Source organism: Salvia splendens, chromosome 10, assembly GCF_004379255.2.
Source record: "Salvia splendens isolate huo1 chromosome 10, SspV2, whole genome shotgun sequence".
Taxonomy (NCBI): Eukaryota; Viridiplantae; Streptophyta; class Magnoliopsida; order Lamiales; family Lamiaceae; genus Salvia; species Salvia splendens.
The window spans coordinates 7,407,864-7,424,747 of record NC_056041.1 but is presented as its reverse complement, the minus strand read 5'-3'; the positions used below and the strand labels follow the sequence as shown (position 1 = coordinate 7,424,747).

The 16,884-nt window shown below is 41.7% G+C and overlaps 1 protein-coding gene and 1 pseudogene across 1 annotated transcript; both read left to right on the top strand.

The window, feature by feature from the left end:
- Window positions 1-510: 510 nt before the first annotated feature.
- On the top strand, window positions 511-5,712 carry LOC121751003 (annotated as a pseudogene).
- An 8,966-nt stretch (window positions 5,713-14,678) lies between these two features.
- Window positions 14,679-15,230, top strand: LOC121752559 (stellacyanin-like). The gene is made up of 2 exons (XM_042147688.1): window positions 14,679-14,856; window positions 14,935-15,230. The coding sequence occupies exons 1-2, from the start codon at window positions 14,679-14,681 to the stop codon at window positions 15,228-15,230; spliced, it is 474 nt and encodes a 157-aa protein (XP_042003622.1).
- The last annotated feature ends 1,654 nt before the right edge of the window (window positions 15,231-16,884 follow it).

Genomic DNA, 16,884 nt, shown 5'->3' with positions numbered 1-16,884 from the left:
TGTGATCTATATACCTATTGATCTATCTGTATATCTATAATACTAGTCAATTACAACCACATAAAAGTTATCTTAATACTCCCTCCGTCCCGCACTACTCGCACGTATTTCCTTTTTGGACGTCCCAAGTTACTTGCACTCTTTCCATTTTTAGTAAAAAATTTCACCTACAGCCGTCATTTTTTACTTTCCTATACACTCATTCCTTAATCTCAGTGCCGAAAAGGAAATGAGCGAGTAGCTCGGGACGGAGGGAGTATTTCCCTTCAAAGTTCCGAATACTTTTCTTCAAAATTAATTACTCCATTTATTAGCTTCATCATTTAACTACTCTTAATGATCCGATAAATATTTTTTTTTCTTGTCACTGTAATTATGCCAACAATTTACTACCAGTTTTACACACATGTATTTCCACAAGTCAACGAAGATGTCAGGAATCATATTCCAATATCATATCACCTAAAAATAAGAATAAATGTAAAATGATGTTTCTTGATTATACTAAATCTTACTAATAAGAAAACCATCTCGCCAAAGCCAGTATTATGCTTTCCAAAATCAAACAACAGAATCATAGTAGTCCGTATTTTATTATTTCTTCATCATTATATTCGACTTGTTTTTTTAACACAACGTCAAATAATTTAGAATAACTCGAAGGCTTTTCCCAGAATCAACAGTATCATACAACAGCAGGAAACTGATCTCAGCAAATCTGAGTCTCTTTCCTGCGCGGATTCCTACAGTTTTTCAAGAACTAATTTTTTGAAACTCACTCTCCAATTTGATCACTTCTTTAATTGCTTTCCATTTTCCAAGTTTCAACTCAAAAAGTATAATAAGATTAAAAATACCCTTCCATTGTCCTTTTGTTTTATTTTCAAAATTATCTCTGTGATTTCTAGACAAGTTTTGCTTGATTTTGAGTTGAAGATCCAATAGAGTGAGAGAGTGAAATGGAACCCCCAACGGGGTTGTGGGCTTCTTTGTGGAATTTCATACGTTTCTTGCCTTTCTTCATTGGCCTTCTCATTCTGGGACTTTTCAAAGGTAGTATTTCCTTTTTCTGGCTTAATTCATAGTATTTAATGAATTTGGGCAGTAATATTTCCTTTTCCCAGGTTTACCATATTTGTAAGTGTGCAACAGATGTCAATTATTTTCCAATGATTGCATAATAATAAATGCCTAATGTTTCAGTAGGATTCGCCAGTGGGTTTATGTTTGAGAAAAGGGGTTATTTAAGGGTTAGATGAAATGGTAAATGTTGAACAGAATCAGAGAAGAATGTAATGTGAATTTTATTGATGCAATTTGAGATTTCCCATTTTGAAATTGATGTTGACTTATTTTACTTGTGGATCATTTTCAAGTAAACTGGCATATTTTTCTTCTCTTTGAAGTGGACTGGAAATTCAATATATATGTCATAGTTCCAAGAAATAGATCTGTTGCTGATTTCGGTTGTTGTTTCAGGTATTACGATGTTCCCAGTGATATTTCTTATCATCACATTTGGAATCTCTGTGATAATACTTGGTCTGCTGCCTATTCACTGCTTTTATACCTATTATTGCGTTTTGAGGTATGTTTCTTGCAAAGCCAGAAAACTCGTATACCAACTTCATAGTTCACACACTGAGCAATCAATCATCACCTCATGCATTCCCTTCATTGCAGCACAAAGCAATTTGGTCCCAGTTTGAAGCTCGTGCTCTGCATTTGCATTCCTGTCTTTGTAATAGCATGGCCGCCTGTTGGGATTGCCTGTGCCGTCTTTGGTGGTGCAGCTTATGGCCTGCTTGCACCAATGTTTGCCACCTTCCACGCAATAGAGGAAGGGAAAACAGACAAATTCTATCATTGTATTTGTGTGAGTGAATCTGTCCAAGTCGAAGTAATGCTTACTTTTGTCTAGTAACTTCGAATTATGGATTTTATTTCACCATGCTTGCAGGATGGAGTTTCGAGCACTCTGAAAGGAAGCTTCACTATCATCAGAGACTTTTTAGATGTTTGTTTCTTTTCTTATTTCTCCATCATGGATGAGCTACGTCGTCAAGAGCCTGCAGAAGGAAAATATTATGAGATTAGGTCATCTTTTTTCCTTGTTAGTAATAAATTGAGTCTTCGGCTTGTTGAATTTATCGTATTGTGAAAAGCATATTTTTGGTAACCAAATAATCTCTTCACGGAGTACATTTTTCAATATCATTTGAGAGGTTTTTTTTTCGTGATAAATGGGCAATTTCTTGTTATGCTCTGTTAGGATCTCTTCGACAAAATTTTAATTGAGCTTATCATACCGGTTAAAGAAACATTTTTATGATCTGTATATCTTGAAGTTTTTCTTGCTACTAATTTACACATGCAAGCTTTTCTAGTTTAGATTCTGTACATCGGGATTGCTACTTGTGTTAGATAATTAGAGCAGTCTACAAACATTCCACGAAATAACAGTGAAAGGAAAGCAAATAGAATTATAACTAGATGCTTAAGTAGTATCATTCTCTTACTTTATGTCAAAATTGTGCTTCTTTCAGTAATGTCTCATGCAGTTCATTGGACTTTTCGCTCTCTGTTACAGATTGCTGTACATTCCCCAAGCTCTAATAGCTGGGGTACTCGGAGCATTTTTTTATTTTCCAGTGATCTCAATTATAGCTCTGTGTAAGAGTCCCTACATGCTTCTCAAGGGTTGGCATCGCTTGTTTCATGATTGCATCGGACGTGAAGGACCATTCTTGGAGACTATTTGTGTGCCATTCGCTGGTCTAGCCATCCTACTCTGGCCTTTGGCTGTTGTAGGGGCAGTATTGGGCTCCATTGTGTCAAGCATCTTCTTGGGTGCTTATGCTGCGGTGATCGTCTATCAGGTTAGATTTCCTTTGCTTGCAAAATACGGAAGAACAGGAATGAGGTGAAAATGGTTCCTCTATTAGATGAGGAGACACACAACTTACAGAAACCAACTTTTTGCAAGTAAAATCTCATCACGTGATTTTGATTTCAGGAGAGGTCTTTCTGGTATGGGTTATGTTATATTGTTGCATGGGTTTCTATTTATGACGAATACAGCAATGATATCCTCGACATGCCTGAAGGGTCCTGCTTTCCTAGGTTCTGACATCTGTAACTATGCTTCCTTTAACACCTAAACGCGTAGTAAGTTAATTATCATATGCACAACTAATCCCTTCTCGTGCGTGAGATTCCTACAGACCGCAATATAGAAAGAAGTCAAAGATGCCTCCGTCACACACCACCTCATCTGCTTCTAATTCGAGGCCCGGCTCTTTCAAAAAGGCACTCTCACGGACGAGCTCTCTAATGGCACCTATGGTTAGTTGAAGCCTCTTGAGGTATACTTTTCGTCCCGAATAATGACGTGGCTAAAAGACCAACTTTGTGTCTAAGTTTGTGAATATGAGAATCGTGAACCAAGAAACTACTAACATATGGTCTCGATCTGGTCTCGTTTCCTTAAACCCACCAACTTCTGTAGTTAGCTGATGCCTTGTTTGAAGAGTGCCGGCGTCAGGGTAGAGCTATGGCTTCGGAAGGGATAATAACCCTAAAAGATATCGAGGATGACAAGAATGACAAATCTGGTGGCGGGGTGCTGAGCGTTGGTTTACCTGCCTATTGCATTCTTCAAGCCCTTATACGCTCAGCAAAAGCCGACATAACTGGCATATTGCTAAGTAAGCGACCCATATATGATTCCTTTGGACCTTTTTCCTTTTCTTTCGAGAAAAAACAAGACAGATAACGGATTTTGGCCTTACTGCTGATGCAGATGACAACGTGACTGAAATAACTTCATCAAATAGGCCCTCAGACAAGTTTTTCAAGTGGTTTCTTAATCTGCTCGTGAATCCACGGTTCGGAACCGCCGGTTCCGGTTTGGTCGAAGGCGGAACCGGAACCGGAACCGGACCGAGAGGCTATTTCACGGTTCCGGTTCCGGTTCCGGTTCGAAAACCGGAGGTTTAGGCGGTTCCGGTTCTGAACCGGCGGTTCGATTTTTTTTTTTTTTTAATTTGAAATTTGGATTTATACAACAATTTGGAACAAGAGTACAAGACAATGTATAATTCAAATAGAAATACGACGAATAAGGAGAAAATGATATCAATTTTATTGAGTTTGAGTTGTAACGGACAACGATACATTACAATTTACAATACATATACATCTACAACTACAAGTATACAACATACAACAATGTAATATAACTTACAAGTGTCGTCGGATTCGGGAACGTAAATAAAAAAAAGATGAAATGGGGGGGGGGAATTGAAAAGGGCTTGAGCTCAATTTAAACTTTCAAAGTTAAACTTTTCAAATTTAAGTTGAGTTGCCTACGTATCCACAATTTTATTGAGGAATGAAAGCCCACGTAGTTCTCGGGATGAAGACATATTGCTATGTAGAAATGTAGAAATATGGAATAATATATATTTTTTTATTTTAGCAATTGAGAAAGAAAGACAACTTATAGAACTACGGGAACAAGTATAAGTGTATAACAATGCGTAATAAGAGTAGCACTTGCGTAATTAAATGGAAGTACAATAGCACAAATGAGAAATTGGAGACAAAGAGAGAGAATTGAGAGATTGAAGAGAGAAACTCTTATGGAAGAATTCGAATTTGAAATTCGAAAAAAAAAATTTGAATTTTCGGAAAACCGCCGGTTTCCGGGCAAAACCGCCGGTTTTCACGGTTAACCGCCAAAAAACCGCCGAAACCGGCCGGTTTTGCAGCTGAAAAGCTGCCGCCGTCGGCCCCATCCCCGATGCCTTGATATACGTGCCCGAACCGGCGGTTCCCCCGGTTCCGAACCGTCCCGAACCGCCGGTTCGGTGACGGTTCTGGTTCGGAATATCTTGAACCTGAACCGGACCGCGACCCGAATTGCGACGGTTCCGGTTCGGGAAAATTGCCACGGTTCCGGTTCAGCGGTTAACCGCCGGAACCGGAACCGGTGGGCATCTCTACTCGTGATCATCAAAGACCAGATCAAAGCCGACAAACTTTCTGAGGAAGAGGAGCAATACCTTGGCAAGTTGGTTTTACTGAGTGGAGATCCGGTAAGGTTGAAGAACTCAGACTATTGGCTCAGTGCCTAAATCCGAGATTAGACAAGCCGAACTTGATGCAATTGCTCGAAGGTAAAGATTATATAGTCCAAAATTCTTTTAAAGATGCTAGACTCTGTTATTGTGCCACTTCTGATTCATGTTCTGCTGTGTTTTTTTGAAGACTCCGAGGAATCACTAAATCTATAACAAGATATCCAACATTTAGGCGTCGTTTTGATGATAGTACAAAGTGCATTCTTGACGAGCTTGATAGGAAGAACGAAGATAGCGGAAAATCTGCCAGCCGTAATCCTTTGCCTCTGCAAAAATCGAAAGCATGTTCGGGAGCCAGAAATCTTTCAATGGAAGATCAAATGATCATAATGGCACTTTGCAGGAGAACCGAACGGCCTCTGAGAGAGATGTAGAAATGGGATGGTGATTTTTTGCCATTTTAGGTATGTAAATCTTACATCGCAAACTATTGTTTCATAGTTTGCATTGCATTAATATATGCATAGATATCGGTTTTGCTTTTCTTTTGCTATTAATCTTGTAGATCTGTCCAGAGTTTGTATTACTCCACTTTGTAAGATTTTTTTCTCAAATTTGAGTTGATTCACTAATGTTGTATGGTTTGGTTTCTATATAACATTATACTAAAATTTCTAGAACTCTTGATGATGGAGTACGTACTAAACAAGCCCAACAGCAGTAAAGCCCATCAGCCTAAAGCCCAAGAAAGAGTATCAGTCCGGCATGACTAAAGAGTTCAGTTCGGCACAACCAAAGAGTTCGGCCCCAGCCTACAGCTCGGTAAAAGCCAACCAATCAAACTCTGCTCTCAGGTCGGCATCAAATTCTACTCTCAGATCGGCAAAAGCTACTCGGCAATAATTCAGCAGTTCGGTCTCAGTATTCGACCGAACTGGGAGATAGCGGACTCATGCATGACCTCCACGACATCCACGACATAATTACTGATGATGTAAGCCACTGCCTAGTTAGTGGCCACGCAGGATCTCATGACCTCCACGACATCCACGACATAATTACTGATGATGTAAGCCACTGCCTAGTTAGTGGCCATGCAGGATCTCATGACCTCCACGACCTCCACGACTTAGGGTGGTGATGCAAGCCACAATCTCTGTTCAATATATAAATAGAACTTAGATCTGACAGAAGAGGACTCTCACTCTTTCGTTCTCTAGAGACAGAATAGATTATATAGCAAGTGTGTATTGTAAGCTGTAATCCCAGATCAAGCAATACAACTCTGCCCTCTTTTCTTCCCGTGGACGTAGATTTACTTCAGTAAATCGAACCACGTAAAATCATTGTGTCGTGATCTTTATTCTCTACCAGCATTTACAAACATCAGAAATTCGCGGCTTCATCACTGGCGCCGTCTGTGGGAAACAGAGAACCAAATCTGTGATAAAGCGAATTTTTGCCCCTTTTTCCACCAAAAAAAAAAAAAAAAATGCATGCCAGATCACATAACTCCCGTGCCTCCGTCCGTGATGACCATGAGGAAGCTAATCCAGCAGCCCATAGGCCTGGAAAGCAGCCTCGTGAGAAGTCTGTCTCCAGTTCTCACGGTGAAGGAACAAGCCGCTCAAAAGGTCCACACACCGAGTCTTCCCAGCAGCCTGATTTGAATGAGGCTGTCAAGCTGTTCTTGGCTGAGAAGCAGGAGGAGTTCTTAGCTTTCCTGCAAAAGAGCCAACAGCCGAAGACGAAAACGGTAGATTCTCCTTCCTCATCCAGACATGAAAGTCACTACCGCAGTAGTGCCGTGTCCTCCAGGAAGAAGAATCCTCAACCCCGACATGTTCCTGTTTCTCCTCGGCACCGGAATCACAGCAGAACTCCTTCTCCTCCGTACCGAAGAGATGTCGGGTTCGCCATGTACGGAGCATTAAAGACTCCGTTCTCGGACGATATCATCCGAACTCCTTTGCCGCGGAACTACCGGACACCGTCAATGACTTATGACGGGCTAGTGGATCCTCATGACTTCTTGGGATGCTATCAATATAATATGGCGAACCAGGGTCTCAATGAGGTCCATATGTGCAAGCTGTTCCCCGAGCTGCTCATCGGGAACGCCAGAAGGTGGTTCGACAGCCTTCCTCAAGACAGCATTCGATCCTACCGAGATCTAATGGATGCTTTCCATAGGAGGTTCTTTCAGAAAGCGGAAGCCCGAATTACCTCGGCTCAGCTGCTTTCTATACGTCAAGGTCGCGACGAAAAGATCAGCGACTTCCTGACGAGATTCCATAAGGAATGCCTACAAGTAGATAATCTCAATGATCTACTTGTCATTTCGGCATTCCAAAATGGAATCCTGCCCGGAGCTCTCTACAGAAAGCTCGTGGAGTGCGGCCCGCAAACAGCTCAAGAAATGTGGGACATTGCGGACCAGTTTTCCCGTGCGGATGAGGCAGACCGTCGAAAACGGTCTTTAGACAGCTCATCCCAAGAAGAGAAAAAGAAGCCCGATCAAAGCGGCCAGGTGCTTCCTCGCCGAACTCCTTTTGAAAGAATTCAAAGGGCACCGGTACAAGGTAGATTGGGGCCACGGCTCAATCCTGAGAAGCCGCCCGCTCAGTTCGTACCATTAAACAAGTCAAGAACGGAAATTTTCGAACTACATTCCGATATGTTCGAAAAACCCAAGCGGATGACGAAATCAGCCGCGCGGCGACCTCAGGATCAATATTGCTCCTTCCATCAAGCCCACGGTCATGATACCGAGGAGTGCCGAAATTTGGCTGCAGGTATTGATGTTCTTGTGAAAACAGGAACGTTAAAAAAATACCAAAGCAAGCAGCCGAAAAAGAACAAAAAGCAGAGAGGTGCGAACTGCAATCCTCAGGATCCGAAAAGGCATGAAGATCCCGAAGACGACGACGAGCCGCAATATGATGGAGTAATCCAGACTATTGATGCTCTCCCTGCCGGGAAGACTAAGTCGTCCCTAAAAGCAGAACGCAGAGGTTCCAATCAAGAGGAGCCGACACATAAAAGGCTGAAGAAAGACGAAGTGATTACATTTTCAGATGCCGATCCCGTCCCAGCCATCTCTCCTCACCAAGACGCTATTGTCATTCAAGCCGGAGTGGCAAACAAACTGATCCACAGAGTATTTGTGGATACAGGAGCGTCAGTCAGCGTTCTTTTTAAAGAATGTTTTGATAAAATGGAAGTGGATCCAGCTCGGCTCAGTCCGGCTCCACTTCCTCTGAAAAGTTTCGCCCAGGAGGACACCCGCCCTGAAGGTATTATCAGCCTTCCGATCACGGTGGGAAAAGCGCCTACAAGCTCCAATACGATGATCGAGTTCTTTGTGGTAAAAGCTCGGTCCCCGTACAACATCATCCTGGGGAGAGACTGGCTCAACACAGTTCGGGCCGTTTGCTCTACTTATCACCTCACCATCAAGATCCCCACTAAAGGTGGGATAGCGGTCATCCGAGGTGATCAAAAGAGAGCAAAAGAATGTCTGCAGATTGCGCTTAAAAGTGCCGAGCAATCAGTTCGGCACCATCAAGCATAGCAATCACAGCAACCGGAGTCAGAGGCAAGCGAGATGACCGAAGTCACTTCAGAGCCGAACTCAATGACCGTTCGGTTATACGAAGACAATCCATCCAGAACGGTCAAGATCGGCTTCGCAGGAACGCCTCTACTCCGAGAAAAGACCATTCAGCTCCTCAAGGAGTACAAAGATGTCTTTGCATGGTCTTCGTTGGACATGACCGGAGTGCCCCCCGAGGTAATCACTCATCGGTTAAATATTGATCCTTCAATCCGGCCAGTAAAACAGAAGCAAAGACTCTTTGCGGCAGAAAGAAGCCAAGTCATCCATGACGAAGTCCGCCAATTACTAAAAGCGGATGTACTATTCGAGGTGAAATATCCTTCTTGGGTGGCCAATCCTGTGATGATCAAGAAAAAAGGGGGAGGATGGCGGATGTGCATAGATTTTACCGATCTAAACAAGCACTGTCCTAAAGATTGCTATCCCCTTCCGAATATAGATAAAAAAGTAGAAGCTTTGATCGGCTTCGAAATTTTCTGTTTTCTTGATTTATACAAAGGATATCACCAAGTGTTGATGGATGAGAGTGACGCTCCGAAAACAGCTTTCATTACCGATTTCGGCATTTTCGCTTATAAAAAGATGCCATTCGGTTTAAAGAATGCCGGAGCCACTTATCAAAGGATGGTAGACAAGCTTTTTCGGCACCTAATCGGAAAACAGGTTGAAGTGTATGTCGACGACATAGTTGTCAAAAGCAAAAGCACTTCGGAGTACGAAGACAACCTCAAATCCACTCTCGACGTGCTCCGAAAAGCCAACCTCAAACTCAACCCCCAAAAATGTACCTTTTTGGTAGATTCGGGAAAATTTCTGGGTTGTTGGGTTTCAAAGGACGGACTCAAGGCAAACCCTTCAAAAGTTCAAGTTATTCAGAACATGGCGATGCCGAAGTCCATACACGATGTGCAAAGACTAACTGGATGTCTAGCCGCATTGAATAGATTCCTTTCCCAAGCAGCCGAAAAGCAACTGCCGTTCTTCAAAGTGTTAAAAAAGGCACCAAAGTTTGAGTGGGGAGCCGAGCAGAAAAAGGCTTTTGACGAGCTCAAAAGTTATTTAGCCGAGCTTCCAATTCTCTCTGCTCCAACAGATGCCGAAGTGATTTTCTTATACTTAGCGGCATCCGATCAAACCATTAGTGCGGTGCTTGTACGAGAAGAAGGCCTAAAGCAGTCTCCCATCTACTTTACAAGCCGAGCATTAAGAGGTCCAGAAACAAGGTATCAACCTCTGGAAAAAATTGCTCTGGCATTAGTAAATGCAGCAAGGAGACTGCGGCCATACTTCTATGCTCACAAGGTATGCGTCTTAACCGATCTGCCTCTTCGGCAAGTTTTGACCAAGCCAGAAGCATCAGGCAGAATCGCCAAATGGGCCCTAGAGCTGGGAGAACACTCAATCGAGTACCTACCTCGGAAAGCCATCAAGGGACAAGCCTTGGCAGATTTTCTTGCAGAGGCCAAGTTCGATCAAGCAATCCCTGTCATTGCCGAACAGAAAAATTCTGCCAATGCCGAACTAGCACAGCCCTTGGAATCCGAAGAAGAGCCGCCGGACTGCTGGAGCGGATTCGTAGATGGAGCTTCGAATAAAACGGGAAGTGGAGCTGGTATTCTGCTTATCGCTCCCGATGGACACGAGGTAACCTATTCACTTCGGTTCTCATTCCCTACCACTAATAACGAAGCCGAATACGAAGCCCTCCTTGCCGGACTCCAGCTAGCGCAAAGTCTATGTATCAAGTCTCTCAAAATCCATTGTGATTCACAAATCATAGTGAATCACATGTTGGGTACAAGTGAAGCCCGTGATGAGAGGATGAGGAAATATTTAGACAAAGCGCAAAGCATTAGCCGAAGTTTCTCTTATTTTCGGATAGTCCGCATTCCCAGAGCAGGAAACAGCCGAGCAGATACTTTGAGTAAGTTAGCCGCATGTCCAAGCTCAAAGGTGGAGGAATTGATGCATCGAAGCATTGACGAAGCTGAGGTACATTCAGTAACCAGCTCGCCGAACTGGATGACGCCGATCTTACAGTATCTAGATCAAGGACAATTGCCCGAGGATAAGAGAGAAGCTCGGAAGATCACGTGCCGAGCACTTCGGTACGAACTTCATGAAGGAGTCCTCTTTAGAAAGTCTTACCTCCAGCCGTTATTGCGGTGCGTAGGACCAGAAGAGACGGACTACATCCTCAGAGAAGTTCATGAAGGATCGTGCGGTAGCCACATCGGAGCTAGAGCTTTAGCTAAAAAAGTTCTAAGATGGGGATATTATTGGCCAACCTTGGTACAAGAAGCAGTGCAGCTCGTCAAGACATGCCCGAAGTGCCAAATCCATGCAAATATCCCAAGGATACCGCAGACCGATCTATCCACTATGCAAAGCCCTTGGCCTTTTATGCAATGGGGTATAGACATAGTAGGACCACTACCACAAGCTCCTCGGCAAATGAAATTCCTTATCGTTGCCGTGGACTACTTTACGAAGTGGGTGGAAGCTGAACCATTAGCTACGATAACGAGCTCGAAGGCATTGGATTTCGTCTGGAAGAACATAGTGTGCCGATTCGGCATACCCCACATCCTCATCTCGGATAACGGGACTCAGTTCACCGACAAGACGTTCAAGAATTGGTGCCAAGAGCTGAATATTCAACAACGGTTCACTTCGGTCTCTCATCCACAAGCAAACGGACAAACGGAGGTAACAAATCGTATCCTGGTGAAAGGGTTAAAAGCTCGGTTAGAACAAGCCAAAGGACAGTGGGTAGAAAATCTCCCTCAAGTCCTATGGTCCTACCGAACTACACCCACAACCTCCAACGGTGAAACTCCGTACAGTCTTGTGTACGGCACTGAAGCCGTGATTCCGGTGGAGATCGGCATACCCAGTCCCCGAACTCTAAATTTCTCGGCAGAAATGAATGACGACGGACTGAGAGCCGAGCTAGATCTTACCGAAGAAAGAAGAGAATTGGCATGCATAAAAGCGGCCAAGTACAAGGAGCAAGTAGCCCGGTATTACAACCAAAGGGTGAAGAAGCTGCAATTTCAAGTGGGAGATCTCGTCTTGAGAAACAACGAAGTAAGCCGAGCAGAAAAGCTGGGCAAGCTCGAACCCACATGGGAAGGTCCGTATCGGGTGTCAAAAGTCCTCGGCAAAGGGTCTTACAAATTGGCTCACATGTCAGGAGAACAGGTACCCCGAACATGGCACATTTCCAACCTCAAAAAGTTCCATTTGTAAGAGACAGTCCGGTCAGTCAGTCTTGAGTCCTGTTCGGTCAATGTGCTTTCTTTGGTTTGCTTGTTCTTTGTTTGTCTATGTGCGTTTTGTCTATGTGCGTTGCGTCTGTCTATGTGCGTGTCGTCTCTTACAAATGTTACTGAGGTATCTTGTTCTTCAAAGGCTGATCCCCTTTTTAGAACATATATAAGCCAACGATTGTGAGTCAAAGCTTCTAAAGAGGATACAAGACCACAATTCAGCTTAAACAAGCAGTTCGTCTGAAACGAGCTGCAATAAGCCAACGATTGTGAGTCAAAGCTTCTAAAGAGGATACAAGACCACAATTCAGCTTAAACAAGCAGTTCGTCTGAAACGAGCTGCAATAAGCCAACGATTGTGAAGTCCAAGCTTCTAAAGAGGATACAAGACCGCAATTCAGCTTAAGAATCAAGCACTTCGTCTGAAACGAACTGCAACGAAAGTCCGACTCTCGCGATAAAACTCGCCGAATTAGGACAAGGGAAAGTCCGATCCCCAAATTAGGACAACGGAAAGTCCGATCCGAGCGATAAAACTCGCCAAATTAGGACACAAGCTTAGTCCGGTCAAAGATGTTTATTTCATCAGACCAAAGACGAGTCCGGTCAAAGATGTTTATTTCATCAGACCAAAGACGAGTCCGGTCAAAGATGTTTATTTCATCAGACCAAAGACGAGTCCGGTCAAAGAAGAGTTCACTTCATAAGACCGAGGACAAACATCAACTTACCCCGTACCTTTATCCAGAATACCGAAGTAATTCACTTCGCTTTCCGGGGGGGTAGTGATGGAGTACGTACTAAACAAGCCCAACAGCAGTAAAGCCCATCAGCCTAAAGCCCAAGAAAGAGTATCAGTCCGGCATGACTAAAGAGTTCAGTTCGGCACAACCAAAGAGTTCGGCCCCAGCCTACAGCTCGGTAAAAGCCAACCAATCAAACTCTGCTCTCAGGTCGGCATCAAATTCTACTCTCAGATCGGCAAAAGCTACTCGGCAATAATTCAGCAGTTCGGTCTCAGTATTCGACCGAACTGGGAGATAGCGGACTCATGCATGACCTCCACGACATCCACGACATAATTACTGATGATGTAAGCCACTGCCTAGTTAGTGGCCACGCAGGATCTCATGACCTCCACGACATCCACGACATAATTACTGATGATGTAAGCCACTGCCTAGTTAGTGGCCATGCAGGATCTCATGACCTCCACGACCTCCACGACTTAGGGTGGTGATGCAAGCCACAATCTCTGTTCAATATATAAATAGAACTTAGATCTGACAGAAGAGGACTCTCACTCTTTCGTTCTCTAGAGACAGAATAGATTATATAGCAAGTGTGTATTGTAAGCTGTAATCCCAGATCAAGCAATACAACTCTGCCCTCTTTTCTTCCCGTGGACGTAGATTTACTTCAGTAAATCGAACCACGTAAAATCATTGTGTCGTGATCTTTATTCTCTACCAGCATTTACAAACATCAGAAATTCGCGGCTTCATCACTTGATATTCTCAAATTTTGTGTTTCATTATTATTGTTGCTATGCAATACATATTTCGAAATATTATCTTAAATCCATATGCACAAGATGAAGTGCTGAGATGTAATATGAGAAGAACATCAAACATTCATATCTAAGACCTAAGTCAAAAGTTGTTAATCTTGTTTGTTTGGCGGAGTAGTATTTAATGAGATGTTTTTCTTTTGACTTGTTTTTCACAAATTTCAAATAGGTTACCTCCACACCACTAATAATTTTATTGTAGAATATTAAATTTACTAACCCTCTCATCCGAACCCTCATTCCATTGTCTACTCTTTACTTCACACATAGATCACAATTCACAACCCCACAAGTAGAATTTCCATCAAAAATTGAGAGTGGTGGGGATGTGCTCGCAATCAAATTGACAGTCAATTCGATGTTTGAAGCGGAGCTAATTATACTCCTAAAATAAAGTGAATTTCTTCTGATTTATTTAATTAATTGAATAATATAATAGGACACGTGTCCTTGCATAATGCTATGTGAGCATAGAAAATTTTAAAATTAATTGCCGTTGCCTAAGAAAAAAATACAAAAATAATTAGAATATTAATTTACTCAATTATATGTCTGATCCATGACCCATTGATTGTTATTTAAAAATAGAGTTATTCAACCCAACACGATAATTATCTTCATATAAAAAAGTTAAGTACCTTTTCATATAAAAAGGTGGAGTACTTAAATTTTATTCTCTTTCATATGTTTATATTGCATCATTATTCTCTTTCAATTAATTAGCTTCTCATTTAATTTAACAATAATTATAATAATATCTATTTTCAGTTTTTGAACTAGGCGGATAACATGATTAAATTCAAAACATGTATTCATTAATTTGCCGGAGTCGGACATTTCTTTCTTGCTTGTAGAATTGAAACTTTTCTGCTTATTATTTTTAAATTATCATTTTATAAATAAGTATGTGATTGTTTTAATTAAAGAACACGACGAATTAATTATATACTCATATCTTATGTATATTTAACGTAAAAAAAAAAAGTAATAGGAACCGTTTTTTACCACTAAACCACTATCTTGCTCCCACGTTCATCCCATACTTAATCACCCCAAACATTCCGATTCCAAAAAATTCTCATATTCCAAACCAATATTATTCAAAAACAAGAGCAACATTTTGCTTCACATCAATGGCGTTAAACTCAGCCTTTCTGGTCGTGGCGGTCGCCGCCTCGTTCTGTTCATTGTCTCGTTGCACGGAGTTCGACGTTGGAGAGCTCCGCGGTTGGGCCGTTCCGCCCTCCAACGACACCGATTTGTACGATAATTGGGCTTCCGAGAAGAGGTTTAAGGTTGACGACACCATAAGTAAGATTTCATTCATGCAAATATCCCATATATAATTATTACTCGTACATGTTTACATTCAATTATGATTGATTTAAGGATTCAAATACAAGAAAGACTCAGTGATGGAGGTGAAGAAAGGAGATTACAAAGAGTGCAACTCGAGCCGGCCCAACTTCTTTTCCAACACGGGCAACACCATCTACACTCTTAACCGGACCGGTTTTTTCTACTTCATTAGCGGATCGACCGGCCACTGCGACATGGGGCAGCGTATGATCGTCTGGGTTGTGGCGCAGGATGCCTCCGGTGCAACCTCTCCTGCTCCCATTTCAAGCACTATCAACGCCTTGTTTTTCATCTCCTTTCTCATTAGCCTAGTATTTTTCTTTTAGAATATGTTATTAAATTACTTCTATGTTTATTTCTCGATTTAAGTTGGACACTTTTTATTATTATCTCAAACTTCGTTTATAGTTATTAAATATTTTTAATTATACGTTTAATGAGATCATTTATTTCAACTGCATGTGAACTAAAGGAGATAGGCAAGTGAAACATTATTTCATTCAACTTACATGGTTGATTCATGAAAAATACTAATCGTATTCTATGAGACAATAGATGGGGAGAGGCTTATCTCAATTTGTCGCAATTCCCTAACTCAGAAGGTGGGAGACGTACAAATCATGATGAAACTACTCAATACTCATTATAAATAACATGTTACATGTATGATGATGATCTGATCATAGACATAACATCCTAACAATAATATATCTATGTGTCTGCCCTTACTTTAATTATCTGCTCAACCCAAGCTCTCCAAAGAAAGTTTCCTATTCCATTTGTAGGCAATATGGCATTCACAATTTATGAGAAACAGCAAAGCCACTTTTTCTGCACAATATTAGAATTTTAATGAGAATATTTTATAAAATAAAGTTAGTATGCAATTTAGGAGGAAAGGGGAACCTTGTTAGGTTCATAAGATTGGGTGGATTGGGTCGACGACCGTGATCGCGACCGAGCCGGTTCCTTGTTGGACTGGCCAAGGCCTCCGCCGGTGTTCTTGCCCTTCTTTTCATCCCTAGCCTTGGCAAAGATGACCGTAAATCCATCAGCCGAGGCAGGGTTGTTCACGTCCCACTCACCAAATTTTGGCAACGGCTTACCCTTTTCGCCCTGTCATAATTTCTCGAATATAACTAACATTTATAATTGATTTTTCAATCTCAAGAAGCCAAAAATTCAATTTTATTTCGAATAATCAAAATGCTCGCCCGTGGAATTAAAAGAAACGGAGATTTGGTGATCTGGACAAACTTACAGACGCCATGAAGGATAGTTGCCGAAATTGCAGAAGGAAAATGGAGAGAGAGACGGCAGAGCGAGAGATGGATATATTGATGATGAAAATAAAGAGCGAGTCCTTTGGAGGGAAGGAGGGAGAGAGACAACTAATAGAGAAACACACACATATATGATTAGAGTGGGTGGTTTATATGATTTTAATACACAATTTGCATGCCAACCTAAATGCAAGCCCAGCCTTATTATGTGGATAATCATCTCAATATTAATGGCCCTCCATTTTCTATTGTTCTCCTTCTTGAATAAATGATCCAACAGAAAAGAAAACTACTTTCAATTACAAAACAAATTTATATAGTACTATGCACAAATTACTTGGAAAATAATACTATAACTATTGAAATTCGTATTCAAATTCACCAGTTGGAGTATAATAGTATTATTTAATTATATGCATATTTTATTAAATAATTTACAGTTTACTTATATCATTCTTAAACAATTGATTTAGGGGCTTGTTCGGTTTGCAAGATTGTATCTCGGGGTTTAAATATATAGTGTGTTTGGTGCATGAGATTATATCTCACAACTACAGAAGTGCTAAAGACTAACTTAAAGTGACAACAAAATGTAGCTTAGTTGAGAAGATGAAGCTCCTGTAATACACCTCTAGTGTGTAAGAGTTGTTCCCCCCCCCCCCCCCCCCCCCCCCAAAAAAAAAACAGACAAGCCACT